Source organism: Acomys russatus, chromosome 7 (genome assembly GCF_903995435.1).
Source record: "Acomys russatus chromosome 7, mAcoRus1.1, whole genome shotgun sequence".
Classification (NCBI taxonomy): Eukaryota; Metazoa; Chordata; class Mammalia; order Rodentia; family Muridae; genus Acomys; species Acomys russatus.
Genome location: NC_067143.1, coordinates 21177483 through 21195806, shown reverse-complemented (window position 1 = coordinate 21195806; position 18324 = coordinate 21177483). Strand labels below are relative to the sequence as shown.

The 18324-nt window shown below is 45.4% G+C and overlaps 1 protein-coding gene across 2 annotated transcripts in view; it reads right to left on the bottom strand.

Annotated features, from left to right (window-relative positions):
- Positions 1-18324, bottom strand: part of Pcsk6 (proprotein convertase subtilisin/kexin type 6) — a 182513-nt gene that overhangs the window by 100225 nt on the left and 63964 nt on the right. For both annotated transcript variants that reach the window (XM_051148691.1, XM_051148692.1), the window contains exons 3-6: positions 17635-17739; positions 16830-16973; positions 15541-15617; positions 12743-12831 (exon numbers count right to left, since the gene is read on the bottom strand). In XM_051148691.1, the coding sequence (XP_051004648.1) occupies positions 12743-12831; positions 15541-15617; positions 16830-16973; positions 17635-17739 (415 nt within the window). The remainder of the gene's footprint in view (positions 1-12742; positions 12832-15540; positions 15618-16829; positions 16974-17634; positions 17740-18324) is intronic.

Here is an 18324-nt window from a genome sequence, read left to right as displayed (position 1 = left end):
ATGACCCTGGAGGCGGCAAGTCACCTCCCTGCTCCCTTCAGTTTCCCGGTGGTGCAAAACGGCCATGACAACCAACTCACAGAATCCTCCTGAGGATCAGACATAGAGACAGAAGCCAGTGCTTGGTGCAGCCTCCACAACTAACATCAGTCAACAACTACTGTTGTAATAATTAAAACAAAACAAACAAACAAACAAAAATCCTAGGGTGACTGGAGGAAGAAAGTGAACTGAACACACAGCCTACCTCTCCTCAGGGTCCAAATCCCCAGGACTTAAAACACACAAGAGAAGGAAAGGAACAACCTGGGAACAGTCGTGCAAGACGTCGGAGGAACTGAGCACAGAGAAGAGATGCGAACAGCATCTGATACAAGTCGGCTTGGCGGGGAGCAATTCCACCAGGCTCAAAGCCCCGAGAGGCCTGGGGGTGCTAGGCCAGCAGGATCCCGTGCACGCATCCCTGTGGGACAGCTGCCCACCTGCAGGCCAGGCCGAGCAGGAAACAGAGATGAGTCAAGTGAGAGATGGTGGTAGGCCAGAGAGACAGAGGGGATGGTGTCCTGACACTAGGTAGCCCACACACCACCCTTCCAAAATGACAGGGCCAGCACCCACCAGGAGCCTGATAATCGCCCCTGGCTGAGAGGATTCGTGGTCCCAGTTGTGAGCGTACAACCAAACCCAGCAAATATCCGAAGGAAAGCCAAACATCAAACTGAAAAGTAACACAGCAAGATGTCAGGGCTCATGTCTGCAATCCAGGTACTGTAGAGCCCAAGGAAAAAGGATGGAGTGTCGGGAGCCAGCACGGGCAGCACAGCAGGATTCTGTCTCCAAAGACATGCCATAAACCTGGGGGAGCCCCAAAGATGGGGGGGGGGGAAGAGCCTGGATACATGCAGAGGGGCTCCAAAATAAGTATTGGTATGCACAAAACGGTGCAAGATGCCACTGTATCTGTTAAAAGTCAGCGAGAGCGCTCCTGTTTCTAAGAAGATGGGACAGACATAATCCACTCTGTTCCTCTCGCTTCAGAAAGCCAAACTACGTAAAACACACGAAAGGGAACTCTGAAAGGCAGAGAGAGGGAACAGGCAGGCTGGTTTGGGATCTTGTTCCGTTAAGAATGACATGGCAGTGAGATCTTGTGTCTCCTCCTCCTCCCCCTCTTCTTCCCCCTGCTCTTCCTCCTCCTCCCACCCCCTTTTTTCCTCTTCCTTTTAACTTGTATGTATGCATGGGCGTTTTGCCTGCATGCATGTCTGTTGCGCACCATGTGCATACAGTGTCTCCAGAAGTGAGAAGATAGTGTCATGCCCTCATTAGACTGCAATTACAGGTGTTTGTGAGCCACCATGTAGTTGTTGTTGGGTCCCTTGGAAGAACAGCCAGTGCTCTTAACCACTGAGCCATTGCTGAAGCCCAGTGGTATCTTCCTTTTGTGTGTGTGTGTGTGTGTGTGTGTGTGTGTGGTGTGTGTTTTGTGGTTTATTTTTATTTTGTTGGTTTGTGATAGAGGCTTGCTGAGGCAGCTTAGAAGGATGGAAACTTAGGGGCACATGGATGGCCAGAGCAAGGAAGGGTGGGGCTTGCAACCCCCTTAAAGGAGCTGTAGTGTAGATGCTAACATTCCTGAAGCTTTCACCAGCTGAGCCACAGGAATTCTGACACAGTTAACAGCATTTGTTTAAGGCTTTCTCCCTTCCCAACTGCAAGCCCATGATTTTCTAGGAATCTCATTTGAAACCCCCTTAGAGTAAAATGACATGTCGTAACCCTAGTGGCTTTTGATTTTATTTTTATTAGGTTGTCATCCCATCTGAGGCATCTCCATAGCTGCCCTATAATCCTATTAATCTAAAAAGAGTCTTAGCAACCCTTCAAGATGCATCATGGGAGCCACTGAAACAGTGCACGACTGTACTGCTCAGCCGCATCCAGGTGACCCTCCCTGGAGAAGCGACACCCAGGCTCGCACAGGACAGCCCTTCCCTGAGAAACCCACACCAGTTTCAGGCTTGCTGACTCCTTCCTCCAGAGCCCTCCTTTCCCTTTGTAATAAACTCTAACTTTTTCCACATTAGCTTGTCCTGGAACTCCTTTCTTCAGCATGGCCAGGGATCTGGCTTTGACAGAGGAAAGGACTCTGAAGAAAGACTTCCTCACCCACTTAGGTGACAGTGTAGAGCAGTGTTTATGTCACTCCAGCCCCTGACATTGCTACATGTCTCAGGCTGGCCTTTGAACTCTCCATCCTCCTGCCTCAGCTTCTCAAGTGCTAGGACTCAGGCACTCTACCACACCCAGTTTGCTGCCTTCTTTTATCTTGTTTATTCCAGAGCCAGGGATGAAGATGGCGGCAGCCCAGAAGCATCACTGGATACAGACAAGGAGTGGGAAAAGGAACAAAAACGGGTTTCTCCAGCTTAGGTACGAGAAAATAGGCAGCCTCGTCATCCAGTGGGAGACAACTACCTGACCCCAGCCAACAGCACATGTGAACTACAGTACCAGCCCACGCGGTAATGATCCCCCACCCCAAGCCAAATGATGTCAGAGATCAGCAAGAAGAAAGCAGGGCCTCTACCATTCTTGTCACAAGAAGGCCTTTCTTGTGAAGTCACACTGTCATGAAAAGCCCATTCTTCACCTCCAACCAGGCTGCCACCAGGCGCTCCCCTGCTCTTTCCCACAGTTGCATTAGGAGATGTGGTGGGGAGCAGCCACACTAGAGAGATGACCCCGACCATGATGTCACTGAACACACACGGAGAGCGGGGTTCCCATCATGCCCAGGGCGAATGAAAAGGAGCAAGGACATTCACACACACACACCTGCTGTAGTAAAGCAGTGGGCCTTTCACAGCTGGGGCTGCGTCATCGGGAAAACTAAGATGGGAGGCTTGACTAAGACTGCAGTCTCATCCCCAAACACACAACTTTCTGGTGGGAATCACATGTCACACCAAGTCTAGGTTCACGGTGACAGTGACACGGCTGCAGTGGAATGCCACAGCGGAGTAACAGATTGTGAAGTAGCCACCCTAAGGATGCTTCAGCAAGCAACTACAAACACGCCTGACACAAACGAGAGCACGTTCACAAAGAAATGGAAGTTATCAGCAGAGAAATAGAAGACATGAGGAAAAATATAAAGCCGAATTATTAGAACTGAATGCACTATCATCAAAATGACAGGCTCAGGAGATGCAAGGCAAAGGGGGGGGGGGGGGGGAGGAGTGTGGACTCTAGACAGACCCCATAGGAATAACACAACCAGAACCATAGGAGGAAAGGAAATGAACTATAACAGAGATCTAATATTGGTGTCACTGAGCTCAGAAAAGGGAGGGCTGAAAAGGCATTCGAAGAAGTAAAAGCTAAAAAAGCATGCAAGGCTATGTGTAAGAGAAAGTTATATTAATGAAAATAAAATCTAATAGAAATAAATCCAAATATATTTAAAATCAGTATGTGTGAATATATCAAATTCCCTCTTTAAAGAGACTGTTTTTGTTAAAAAAAAAATTTAGATATAGTCTGATTCCAAAAATCAGGGCTAAAATAAGAGGATTAAAACTATACAATGAAGCCAGGTGCAGTGGCACACACCTGTAATCCCAGAACTTGGAGAAGCAGAGGCAGGTAGGCCTCTGTGGATCTCTGTGAGTTTGAGGCCAGGACAGCCAAGGCCACACAGAGAAACCCTGTCTTGAAAAACCAAAACCAAAACCAAAAACAAAACAAAACAAAACAAAACAAAAAAATATATATAAAATGAAAGTTATAATAGAATAATTTAGCCAGTATAGCAGTATAGAAATACTAATATCAGCCAAAGCACAACTAAAGACCAAAAATCAACTGATTATTTTTTAACAAGTCAAAGATCCAATACACTAAGAAGAAATATTCTTTTATGTACCTTGTAACATGACTACAAAAGATAGACTAGCAAAAGCATAAAGAAGTTGACAAATCTGTAAGGTACATTAAAAAAAAAAAAAAAAAAAAAAAAAGACATAGTACCAGGCATAAATTCTTTTCCTATGGAGCAGGCCTCAAAGCCAATCAGAGTAGTTGGTTACCTCTGGTTCAGACATGCCAGTATTGCACAACCGTGCACTTCTTGACTGGCAGGTTGGCCCTGAAGTTCATAGGATTCATTTCTGGGTAGGATCATCACTATTTTCTTCCTCAGCATGCTGCATAGCACATTTCAGCACTTTGGAGGCTAGCTAGTAGGGAAGACATTTTTTAGCTCAATTTCTGCTTGATTTCTTTATATCCTGTGACTGAGACTGAGCATTAGGATAGGGTAGCTTGTGTCTGATACTTATAGATCTAATCAAACACGTGGCTTGGGGAGTTACAGGATTTGGGAGAAACTTACTATTGTTGTTTAGTTAAGCTGACATAGGGACAAGCGGCCTTGTAAATATCTATGATTATACCCACAGACAAATGCTACCTTCAGCCTTAATTAAAGAAGCATTTACTGAAATGCAGAGACGCATAGCTTCCCAAGGTGTCAAGAATAAGTGATGGTTGAGTATGTAGCTTTAAATAAGACATTGACGCCACACTCTTAAAGCTCAAGGAACTTACGGGAGAGAGGGGTGGAACAGACGCAAGAACCAAAAGATGAGGGAATATCCGCTAAATGTCATTTTTGTGGCATCATGCACCTATTACGATCACAAACCCATAGCAGATACTGTGATACCACCACTGGGCCTGCACAAGACAGGCCCTGCCCGTCTGCCATGAATATGGGGGCCGGGGGTGGTCATAGGATCCTACCCCTTCCTGCTGAGCTACTGGAGACCGAAACACTCAGTAGAAGGGAAGTCACTGTTTCCAGTGCATAGCTCTAAACCCATGATCGCATAGATGCCCCTGGTTAGATTCAGTGATCCACAGAACAAATTCCAAAGACATGAATGTAGGAAAGGGATGTGCAGGGTGGAGTGTGAAGGAGATGGAGTGTGAGACTAGTCAGAATGCAGTGTATACATAATTTGTCACCGGTGTGTTTCACCAATCTAATGAACCACTCATAGAGTCTGCCTTATTTTTATTAAATTAAATTTGTTCTTTGACTACTTCACATATATATATATGAATGAGATTAATCAAAATGCATTATAGATGCATATGAAGCTGTCAAAGAACAAATTTTAGTTTCTAGAAATGTTTCATTAGATTTATCAAGCAGACCAGTGATAAATGTAGATGTCTACAGGCGCCTAGAAGGCAAGATAAAGGGATAAAGTGTTCAGTTTTATTGATAAGACCATGACATGGGTGGGGGAACTTCCTCTTGAGTTAGCAAGGGCCACCATTCAGCTGTCAGTCGCTGTGGCCCTGAGGGATGAGGCCCCACATGGCCAAAGCTTCTAGTTTTTCAAGAGTAAGCCCAACTGCCTATTCTTACTTACATAAAATCCTTTGATTTGTGACTGTAAGTTCAAAACAAAATACTGGGAGGCACAGCGCAGACACAAGGGAGGCTAGTGGACAACCACAGCTGCCAATCCGAGGGTCTTGTGACCCCTGATGCAACAGCTAAATGTTGGCAAAAAATAAGTAACAAGATCTATCCAGGATAGAAAGTTATAGAAGCCTCTTCCAAGTAACTCCAAGAATAAAAAGAAAAATCAAAGCTGAAAGTTAAACGTATTCAGACATGGGGTGGCAAGGTGGCTCAGGGGAAGCAGCTGATGCCAAGCCTGAAGACCTGAGTTCAAGCCCAGGGACTCACAACGGAAGGACGACTGAGTCGTGAGTGTCAGCCCTCTGGCCTCCATACATGTACTGCAGTACTCCTATGCCTCCACATTATCACACATGTACACACACACACACAAAAATAACTAAAAGTAATAACTAAAAAGTATTCAGAAATAAATAGCAATAACAGCATAAATCAAGCCTGTGGCAGGGGTCAGGGAGGACATGTAGATGACATTCATTCATTCATTCATTCATTCATTCATTCATCAGCACATAGAAAAGCCTAAGAAAGCTAAGAAGTGTTCCTCAAGGAGCCAGGAACAAACAATAGTAAAGGTAAACAAAAGGAATTATCAAACAAAAAAAGGTAGACATTCACGGGACAATAAAAAATTATTTAAAAAACCAATTAAAAATTTCAATTTAAAAATCCTAATTGTCTGAAGAAAGACCAATTTTTCATTGATCAAGGGGAACAACAGATATGATAAATAAAATTAGGAACAACAATAGATACAGAAAGATCCCATTAAATTATGTGAATATGATATTAAGTTTATGTCAGACTCGAACCTCTGGAGAAATAAGTGACTTTGTAGAAAAATCTAATTAGCAAATTTTCCTCAAGGAGACTATAAAGCAGAGTCACACAGACAGTGACTCTGAACAATGACTGCTCAGATCCACTGCTGTCCCCAAACCAGGCCATGGCCCTCATAAGGCCAGAAAAAGATTTCCCTACCTCATCCCACCAGACCACTCCGAGTGATACCCAAACAGGAACTGCAATCTATCTTATAAACAGATATAAACACCACACACACACACACACAGTAGCAACAACTGAATGCAGCAGTGTACTAGGGAAAAAAAAGATACTTGTGATCAAGCAGAATTTATTCCAAGAATAAAAGAAATACATTTGTTAATGTAACTTATTACATTACACAGACCAAATGGCACATGTGAAAAAAATTATAATCATCTCAGTAGATGCCCTTTAATAAAATCCAATATCCATCCCTAACCAAAACTTTCAGAAATCTAGGAATAAAATGCATTTGCTTCAACTGATAATGGTCAACAACAGGAAATGTACAGGAGATAGCCATGAATGGTTTCATCCTGCTCCTGCATGCATCAACTATGACAACAGAACCCATAGGCCACGCCCTGCAGTAGTTATCAGGAGTCCATATATACTGACATAGGCGTGAAAAAGAGATGAGTTATCAAGGTTAGAGACAGCACAGCATATCTTTATACATAGGAAAGCCATGACACCACACAGCACCAACAGCATTCAAACAAGGCAGCCAGAAACCTACTTTAGCAATGACTGATTATTAATATATATTAAATGTCAACCTAGACGTAAATCTAATTAAGTACAAAAGTTATATATGGACAAAGTGATAAATTTCAAGGGAAGCTTTTAAAACAGCCTAAAAGAATAGAAACATACCATGATGCTCCAGGGTAGGAAGACTCATTATTATAAGGGTGCCAATTCTCCCCCAAACTAATCTATACTTTCCATGCAAAACCAATCAAAACCCCAACAGGAATTTTCATGGGAATTTGACAAGAAGACTCTCAAGTTCATCCGAAAGAGAAAATGCGCGAGAATAGCCAAGGACGTTTTTGAAAAAGGACTTTAAGATAAAACTCGTCCACATAGTTACCAGAAAAACTAGAAAAAAAAAAAATCCAAATGATGATGGCATTGATGTAACTATTGATAGAACTATCAATAGCCTCATGAGCTACCCAGGAGGGGCTCATGTACACAGGGCAGGCAGGATGGGAAAAGTCAGCATGCATGCCCAAGCTGAACAAGTGCCAGCCGGGGCACAACGGCAGGGTCTCCATCACACTCACTACTCACAGAAAACGATTCCACAGGAATATGGAGGGAAAAATAAAAGAGAACTAACTCCGTTAAAACTCGCAGACAAATCGCTGTCCTAAAACTACATTTTTTCAGAGGAAACACAGGAGAAACAATTTTATTTTTGTAGGCTTTTCTTAAGCTAGATGCCCAAACTCCAGAGTCATGAAAGGAAGATAAACAAATTTGATATTATAAAAATCTCATCAGGTTTTTATTGAAATGTTACACATAGGAAAAAGGACACAAGTCACCCATGTGTACCTCAAGAACTTAATAAAAAATTAAAATCATCTAAGGTGGAATTCATCTGAGACTACTGGCTAAGTGCACCAGAGGTTCCCCACTCTGAAGATGACATATCTCTGATAGTCTTGGAGCATATTAATTTCTCCCAAACATAGAGGACACACCCAATGGCAATATGGCCAGGGGTGTTGGTCACTGGGAGAACATTTTTCATAAGATATAATTTGAATAGACCCACTGTTTCCTTTAATTATTTTTATATGATAAACAAAAACAATTTTACAAAGAAAGTTGATAAAATTTACTCCATTTGGATTAATAGGCAGGCTTTTTTTTTTTTTTTTTTTTTTTGAGCCCATCTGTGGTGATTTTAAACTATGTCTAAAAAATTCTTTGTCATTTTTCTCTTCAAAAGGTGTAGCCAAATTCCTCTCCCTTTGAGAGTTTAATGATGTACTTCTGATGGGTGGAATATGGGCTGCGAAGATAGTGGGTAACCTCTAGGACTAAGTCATAGAAGACACTTGCAGGACCCTTGTTTCTTGAATCAGCAGCAGTCGGGGGCGGGGGGAGACTAGCTCCCATGCTACAGGGACACTAAAGCCACCCAAGTAAAGGTATATATGTCAAGGAACCATTGTGTCCAACCCACAGCTGCCAAGCCACTCTGGCCAGCAGCCGCATATGGCCCAACTTGAGAGTGGATTCCCCGGTAAAGTGTTCAGACCACACACAGAGCCAACAACCTAACGTCACCTTGAAGGGTGACCCGAGCCTGAACCATTTGGCATTTCCATGTTCTGCTAGACGACACGTTTGCTGTTTAAGGAATTGCATTTTGAGATGGTTGTCATGTGGCAGAGGCTAACAATATATATGCACTTATTTATATTTTTGTTATATATAACAACATATAATTTATGTTATATATGTTAAATATATAAGTATATACTTAAACTAGGGCTGTATGAGTTCCAAGGTTTAGTTTCAAGAAAGGTAGAGGAGTGCATAACAGGCCATCTCTTCACAGGTAATAATTACAGACCGTATGAAACATGTGCGTTTTTTAGGGCACCAGAAAGCAAGCAGAAGAGGGCAGAGAAAGACAGGGATTAGTGGTTGAAAGGAGAGCACTATCTTGGGTGTGCAAGTTTAGGTAGATTTCCTCGGCAGGGGCTCTCCGTGGCTCTGCAGACATCAACTGTGACAGGACACAGATTTTGAAAAATTGAGAACAGCAATCTCAGAAAAGACCCAGAGGAAAACACAATGCTCACTCGATCCTTTGACAGATCCATGAACTACATGTGTCTGGGCATTGTTCCTTTAAAAAAAATCCCAGGAGGAAGCTAACAGGCACAAGGCTGGACAAGTTATGTGGATGTTCCAAGCTCTCTCCACCCCAGGGCTGCAGATATGCACCAAAATACCAAAGTCATAGGACAAGAGCAAAAAACTATGTTCCTGACAAAGAGGTCTGTGAGATGATGACTAAGTCTCTCAAAATTCAAATTTATATCACTGCTATAACAAAATTCTACTATATTCAGAAAAAAATCAACAGGCTCCTAATTCTACAGTACATATTATTTTTATTGTTTAATAAATTTTATTATATAATGATATGATAAAAATAACTAGGCATGCAAAATAAAGAATATGTGAGCCATCGTAAAGAGTAGAATTAATCACTAGGGACTTAAAAATACTCGGAATACTGGACTTAGTACAAAAGACTCCACAGTAACTCTTACCACCATGCCAGGGAGTTTAAGATAAAAGGTACTTATAAAGAGTGAAGATATGGGGAGCCTCAGGGAAGGGTTAGAGAGAGTTAAAAACAAAATAAAGCAAACTGAAAACTTAAGACAGAAAAATACAATAACTAAAACTTTGTGATTGCAGGGAATTAAGAATAGACTGGATGCAATAAAAAGAAGGCACACGCAGAGACAGTGTAACACTAACCATCTAATTAAAAACAAACAGAGGAGAAGCAGACAGAGAAACAAAGACTTTAAAATATGAACAGAGCTTCAATGATATATGGGGTACGCGGAGCAGCCTGCAACTTAAAAACACTTAAACACTGACTTTTTTCTTTAAATTGTGTGTGTGTGTGTGTGTGTGTGTGTGTGTGTAAATCAGCAGTTCTCAATCTGTAGATTACAACCCCTTTGGGGTCAAATGACCCTTTCACAAGGGTCACATCACTATGATTCATAACAGTAGCAAAATTAGTTATGAAGTAACAATTTATGGTTGGGAGTCACTACAACTTGAGGAACTGTATTGAAGGGTCCCAGCATTAGGAAGGTTAAGAACCACTGGGGTGGTGGTGGGGAGAGCGAGCACGGACTCTCTGAGAAACACAGGAAACTCCAAGCTGGAATAATAGAAAGGAAATTATACAAACGGTCACTATCGTTACAAGGAAATAATAATCTGAAAAAGCATCCTCAAGCCTCCATAGGAACAGATTGCACAACAGCAGAGACAGGAGTCAGGATGGCCCCCGACTCACCATCAGAAAAAACGACGGGCATCTTTCAAACACTGAACATGGCAGGCTGGAATCCTGCTCAGCACTTCTTTCCAGCATGGAGAGCAGGACACTTCCAGAGCCAGGAGTTGGCTCCCTGGCACTCATGGTGGAAGGAGAGTACTGGCTCCACCAGGCTCTCCTCTGACCTCTGCGCATGGGCACATACCCACATACTAAACCAATTACTTAGCTTTCAAAAACACCCTCTTAAATAAATCCTAGAAGAATTTCTCACCAGAATACCTGAACTTTAAAAAAAAAGAAATTCTCTTAAGTACGGTGACTTACAGCTGGGCGTGGTGGTGCACGCCTTTAATCCCAGCACTCGGGAGGCAGAGGCAGGAGGATCTCTGTGAGTTCAAGGCCAGCCTGATCTACAAAGAAAGTTCCAGGGCTATTACACAGAGAAACCCTGCCCCCCCCAAAAAAAAAAGTATGGTGACTTACTCCTTTTGTCCCAATACTTTGGAGGCTGAGCTAGGATCATTGCTATAAGTTCGAAGCCAGCCTGGGCTCCATACAGAGCTCCAGGCCAGTTTAGGCTACCTCGAAAAATAAATTCGTCAAGTCAAAAATAGAGCATAGAGCCCAAGAAATACTATATACATAGGCAAGTATATCTTTCTATGAGCTGACTTAAGTATTTTAAGCAAGAATAAGAGCAACACCTGCGATCTCGGTACTCATGGGGCAGATTGCTGAGGGCACCAGGTCAGCCTGGGCTACACAGAGACTTACGGGCAAGCCAGGGCTACAAAACAAGACGTGTGTTAAAGTAAAAAAAAAAAAAAAAAAAACCAAAAATCTACAAAATAATGGGGTAGTAGCCATGCACACACATCAAATACACAAAGTCTCCATTACAAAGCTCGAAGGGTGTGAACCGAAATAATCTGTTTTAGACTCATCCATTACACATGATTGGTATATGACTTATTCCAGATAGACTGAGGCAGGTTAAGATACACATTTTACTCTCCTGAGCAACAACTGAAAAGCAAAAGCAGATGTAATAAAGGTTCAGCCCTATGATCAGCCCAGAGCCACCGCAGAGAAGTTCCCTGCCTTGTGCATGAAAACTCAGAGAGGGTGGCTGTCCCACATGTGCAGTGCTTCAAAATGACCCTGCCCGGCAGTGGGTACCAGGGGAGGAGCAGGAAAAAGAGGTAGCCATCCACGTAGAAGTGGAAGTGTTGTGCATGCCAGACAGCCTTGGAGACACTGGCGGCCATATGTTCCTTGGGTTAAGGACGGTGCAGCCTCATATTTGTCTTCCTGTGTTCAGCCCACTCTTTGTCTTGTCCCTATGTAGTATATGGTTCCTAGGTAGTATGGTTCCTAGGTAGTATGGTTCCTCCCAGCTTTACATTGCTGATTCCTTTGCCTCCTTGGAACTCCCTCTGTTTGCCGCCAAGCCTCCAGGTCAGGCTCCAGCCATGCTTCTTGTTTCTGCCCTCCCAAGTTCCATCTGCCTGTCTCATTTCAGTGCTTGGTCCCGTCCTGACTTCTAGGCAGTACTATTCACCCCAAAGGCACGCTGAGCTCCCAGAGGCTCCTAATTATGTCTGGCATCTTCTCCCCTCCGTGGCTGGCCAGAGTTATACATGCAGTACGTGCTCGAAGATGTTCGGTGAATTAATTTTTAAAACATTCTTGCTCCCGGCCCTACTCAGGAGGTTCTCTCTCTCTCTCTCTCTCTCTCTCTCTCTCTCTCTCTCTCTCTCTCTCTCTCTCTGTCCAGACTCTGGGAAATTCAGAGCCACAAATTGGCAATGAGGATAGAGCAGAGCCATCCAAGGACAGCAAGATGTGCTTGCGCAGCTCTGCTGGCGGGTCTTTGGGTCTTTGTAAGCATTGCTTCCACTGATCTCACCCCCAACACCCGCCCCTGCCCGCCTCCCCCCTCCCCCTTTCCCCCATGTAACCCCAGAGAGTCCTAGAAGCCTGTGCTCTCAAACTACCCTTTCCAGATGAATTCCCGGGAAACTACACATCTCGTTGGTGGGTCTGGGAAGAAGCAAGGGCTCTGCATCTCTAGTAGGTATCAGATGACATCGACGCTGCCAGACTAGGGGAGTGGAGGAATGCCGGGCTCCAACAACCAGAACGTTGGGGGCCTAACTATTCAGTCAAGCAATTCCTAGCTTGAGACCCACCTACTAGGGCGGCTGCTTGGGCTGCGACACAGCTGGTGTTGCTGATGCTTCAGGCCAGAGCTATGCCCAGGTCAAAGGTCGTGAGGCTGCTGAACCCCACAGAAAGGGGGTTCTCGATCTGGCCCTTGGCCCGCCTGCTCCCAGCTCTTGGTTTCACCTTACCTCCTATCTTGGCATTATACGCTATGCCCACGATGCAGTAGGAGTTGTTGGCAGAAGCAGCGACTTCTCCCGCACAGCGAGTGCCATGTCTGAAGCAAAGAAAAGCAGAAACAATGAGACTGAGCTCCTGGCCGGTCAATTATTAATGAATCCCGCGAACCGCTCATTATTTCTGCAGCCCAGGTCAGCTATCCCTATGCCTGAGATGCCAAAAATGCCCCCGCTCCCCTTCTTTGCAACCCTTCTGGCATATGTATTCAACCAGGCTTTGCCCAGCTCTCTCTGCCATCTGGCGATGGCAAACACTGATTCTTAGGTTGTGCCTTCTAGGATGCCTCCAAAAGATCCCCCATCGGAGTTATAGCGCCTGCTGCCAGGAGACATGGCCCTGGGCATCTTGGACCTTGTTCCTGTTCACTCCCGGCCACTGCTGTTCACAGACCTGCCTCAGCTCTGTGTTTCCTGCGACTAAAGACATGTTGCTTGGCACGCACGTACAAGTGTTGTGGTATCAATGCTTGCCTCACCAATACAGTGAAAGGAAGAAGACACTGCACTTTTGCCTTTCTTCCCTGAGACCCAACAAGCATGTTGCTAGGCTGAACAGACCTCTGTCATTTCCACAGCTGTATAACAGGAACTAAGAAAGGATGCTTTTAGTTGAATACTTTGTAGAGGCTGGGGACAAGGAGGAAATCTGCAGGGAAACAAACTGCTTTCCCCAGGAATGACCCCATCTTCTGATGTGCCACACTGGGTCCTTTCCTCTGGCAGAGGCCAGAACATGGGCCAGTACACATAGTACATCTGTGAGGAGAGACCACGGGGGATTGGGGGTCATCGATTCAAATTTGTAGCCAACTTTAAAAATGGTCCAGGGTCTGCACGCCAGCCCTTTGGAAGGGAGTCATCTGTCATTCTCTGGAACTCTCACAGCCCCAAGGCCGGGCCTGCTCTCGGGTCACACACTGGGATTTGATTCTGCCCTTCAAGGGTCACCGCACGGAATATAGATCATGCTTCCCAACCCCCTGATGTGTGACCAGGAAGCAGGCCCTTTGCCCCAGGCCTCCCCACTGCTGAGCAGAAGGGCACCTTGGGACGTGAGGCAGGAAGCAGTCCAGGAGCTCTGGAGTTCAGCATCTGGCATGTGGCACACAGCACCCGGATGGCCCTGCACAGCACTGAGTGGAACCCACAGCGCACTACTGGAGTCTGGATGCTGAATACTCCATGTGCCATGCCCCCTCCCCCAGTTTCATGTGTTAAAGTCTTAGTCCCATAGTGGCATTGCTATGAGGGGTGGTATGTTTAGCAGATGGAATATTAGGTCACTGGACACGTGACGGGAGGGGGACTGTGAGACCCAGATACTTCCTTGTTCTCTTTTGACTCTCTGGCTGACCTTACACTCTGTTATGACTGACTATATGCTACCATGTCTGTTACTATGATCTACTATATAGCCATGATGCAGGCGATGAACCAACTGATCATGGACTGGGACAGAGTTATGAGCCAAAAGAAACCTCTCTCCATCTGCTTTCTTGTCTTTCTTATGTGCTCCCCTTCCCTTGCCCCTCTCCCTCCCTTTCCCCCTCTTTCAGAGAGGCATCTTGTTTTTTTGTTTTGTTTTTGTTTTTTAGATTTATTTATTTGTTATATATATATAGTATTCTGCCTACATGTGTGCCTACATTCCAGAAGAGGACACCAGATCTCATTAGAAATGGTTGAGAGCCATCATATGGTTGCTGGGAATTGAACTCATGACCTTTGGAAGAGCAGCCACTGCTCTTAACCTCTGAGCCATCTCTCCAGCCGAGGCATCTTGTTATACTGTCCAGGCTGGCCTCTAACCTCTAGGTTCACACACAACTCCTGCCTTCCCCTTGAGTGGCTAGGACCAGAGGCACATGCCACTGCATGTAGCGTCACCTTCTCTTCCGAAGTCAGGCATTTCCTTATAGTGATAGAAAGTTGACTAACACAGCCTGTTTGCGGGGAAGGGGGACACACCCAGGCTGGTGCCGAGTCAACATGGGGAAGGCAGAAAGGGCTCTTGTTATTTCCCTCTAAATATTTCTGGAAGAATGGTAAGGGTTGAGGGAATCAGGCATGCTGACAGAGAGAGGACAAGCAGGCACCATGAAGGAAATCCCAGGAGCAACCCCGAGACCGCCATTTAGTTCACACAGGTCACTTGACCGCTCCAGGTTACCTGAGGTGGCAACTTACACAGCGCAGACAGTCCCCACCTGTTACCTCACTTAACCCATCGCAACAGCCCTTGAGCTGGGGACATGGTCTACCCTGCCCTGAGCAGCCTCCAAGACATAAAGACCGTCTCAGCCAGGCTCTCAAGTGTACACGTACAGCACACAGCCAGTGGGTGGGAGAGCAGGGATCCGAGCCCTCTGTCTGTTCAGCGCCATTCATGTCTCCCACCTTGGATCTAAGGTCAAAAGCTCAGGCATGTGACCCGTGTCCTCGGACAGACCGAACTGATGTTTGAACAGAGCCACAGAGACCCCAAGGCAAAGGTGACCCTTTTAAATATCCCACAGGGCTAGAAGCGGGAAGAGTGTTTCACCCCGTCTCTGGATGACTAGCAGAGGTGACATCCTAAAAGAAGAGGCGAACTCCACAGAAGCCATCTGTGCCCAAAAAGCTGTGGTGATGAAGTGGCTTCTGAGCCCTAGACGTGCCCTGAACAGCACCCAGAGCCTACTGCTGTAGGGCCCCTGTTTGCAAGGAAAGGAAGATAAGGCAAGGAAGGCAGCCGCAGAGGGACATACTTGTTCTCGTTGCTGGCGTCATAGCGTGGGGAAGGGTCATAATCATTTCCATTGACATCATAGCTTGCGTAGGAATCCTAGGAATGAAATCTTGATTAGCGAGAATGGGAGACACGGCGTGCGACAACTCTACTTTAAACTGCCCCTATGCTTGGAGAATGAGGAAAATCATACCCTGGGCTGCTATGACTGTAATAACTACCATCTTACTCACCTTTCATTGTGGTGAAATACAGAGGACATAACATCTTACCATCTCAACTATTTTCAGATGTATGGCTCAGTGTCGCTAAGTCCATACACGTTTTTTGTTTGTTTGGGGTTTTTTTTGGTGCAATTATCACCACCATTTATCACCAGGACTTTTTCACTGTGCAAAACTAAAGGTTTGTACTGATGAGACAGTAACCCCGCCCCCTCCCCGAGCCCCAGCAAATGGCATGCTTCTCTTGGTGTGGCTCCAGAAGTGTCACAGAAGAGGAATCACTCAGCATTTGTCTTCTGTGACAGCTAATTCCACTCAGCGTAAAGCCTTCAGGTTCAAATTGTCATGTGAATCAGAATTTCCTTAATTTCATCCTTTCATGTGCATAGCTCTCTTTACATATTTGTAGTGACAGTGTTCGTACAGATTTTCATCCTCCTTAGAAACTGCATCGCCAAGCTCTCCGGTGTAAGGGCAGTCTTCCGGACTCATTCCTCAGGGCTACATAATTACCTCAGAAGTGGATTCTGTGGGGTTTACTTAACCACTAGACACCCAGGTATCTTAGAGGACTTAACATGTGCCCCCATATTTACTGCATGCCTGAGTCTTGTCTTTACGCTTAGGAGCTCATCTAATCCTTACAGTGACCCGCCAAGAAGCAGTCCTCTTAACCCCATTTCACAGATGCTAACACTGAGGAGCAGAGGAATTAGGCAGCTTGCCTGGAATCTCAAGCGAGTCACGGAAGAGGATCCAGAGCTCTCTGGGTCCAGAACCTGTGTTTTAACCCTGCAATGACCCACAGGCTAACATACATGCGAGGACCACTTCTCCACTCATGTTTCTATTCTCTAGGCTATGTTCCTGGGAGCATGTGACTCAAACACCTGGGTGTGAGCCTCTGCAAAGCCCTCTCTGGTGCAAGGGAAGGGTAGCAGAGTTTTGCATCCCTGGCCCTTCCCAGCATGATTTTCATTGTTCCCTGGTTTAACGTGCTTGGGGAACAGGAAAGGCAGTTTGTATGTATTTAGTAGCTGGTGTGGCTGAATATCACATGTGTCAATTCTGAGGCTGGACTTACGTAGTTGGGGGCCAGGTCTGGGTGATTCCTTTCTATGCCGTCATCGAGGATGGTGACCACCACATTCTTTCCTGTGTAGCCGCGCTTCCATGCCGCCTGGACGTTCATCTCCGACCGACAGCGACTGCTCTTATCGGCACAATGCTGCAAGCACAGAAGACATGAAGCCAGGACAGACACCTCTGAAGCGGAGCGGCCACAGGACGCCAACCCAGACACTCCTGATGCCAACAGGGCACAGCATGGCAACCCAGGCAGGGTTAGGAAGCAATTAAGAACAGTGGGCCCCACCTTAGCTAAGACATCCTTATGTGTGGGGGCTCTGTGACCATCTCTGCATCTGATAGCATGACTCCCTATGTCACTGTCTCTGCTGGGGACACTAAGGACAAGCCTTCCCCACTCAGTCCACCCTACAGCCAGCATTGAAGCTCTTCCCCCCACAGAGAGCCCTTTCTGGGTCCTCTCATAGTCTCATTCATGCCTTCATGTGGAGCAGCAGGAGATATATCAGATATCCTGCACATCAGATATTTGCACTGGGATTCATAACAGTAGCAAAATTGCAGTTATGGAGTAGCAATGAAATAACTTTATGGTTGGAGGGGAGTCACCACAGCATGAGGAACTGTATTAAAGGGTCGCAGCATCAGGAAGGCTGAGAAGCTCTGGCGTAGAGGGCTTATAGTGGAGATGGAGGTCTGCCTGGAGCTGTCCTAGAAGCTCACAGGAGAAGTTAACCTACATCAGCGGCATAGCATGCTAATGTCCCGGAGAAGACAGAGAGGCCCATCGACTCACTCACCATGTACCACATGTTGGACCAGATGGGGTCGTTGAAATAAAGAGAGTCGCTTCGCACCTGTCTCTTGACCCTGCGCTTCACTTCTTGTTGTTGCATCCATTTTACCTACCAGAAAGAAATGTAGATATTAATTATTTAAAGGTGCGTTGTTTCCTTGGGGTAAAGTGCTTGCAATGCAAGCCTAACAACCCGAGTTTAAGCACAGGAATCCACATTAAAAAACAAAACCAAAAATGTTGGAATGGCTCTGATCTCTAACCCAGCATCTACAGGGAGGTGGGGAAGCCAAGATAGGAGACTTGGCCAGAAGTTCGAGGGCAAGCTAGCTTGGATTACACAGTGTGGCAGCAGCACAGAGACCCTATCTCAAAAACAACTTGGGAGAAGAGAACTGACTTCTGAAAACCACCCAGGACCTCCACAGGCATACTGTGGTGCAAGTGCACATGTGTGCATGCACATGTTTGCTTAGAGGGTAAAGGCACTTAGCACACAAACATAAAAAGATGGAAGGAGAGAAACAACTTCATAGTTATCCAAATATGCACTGTGCATGACATTTGTGTGTGTGCACTCACACACTAATCAGATAGATATATCGGATAGATATAGATAGACAGATGATAGATAGACAGATGATAAGTAGATAGATAGATAGATAGATAGATAGATGATGGATGGATAGATAGA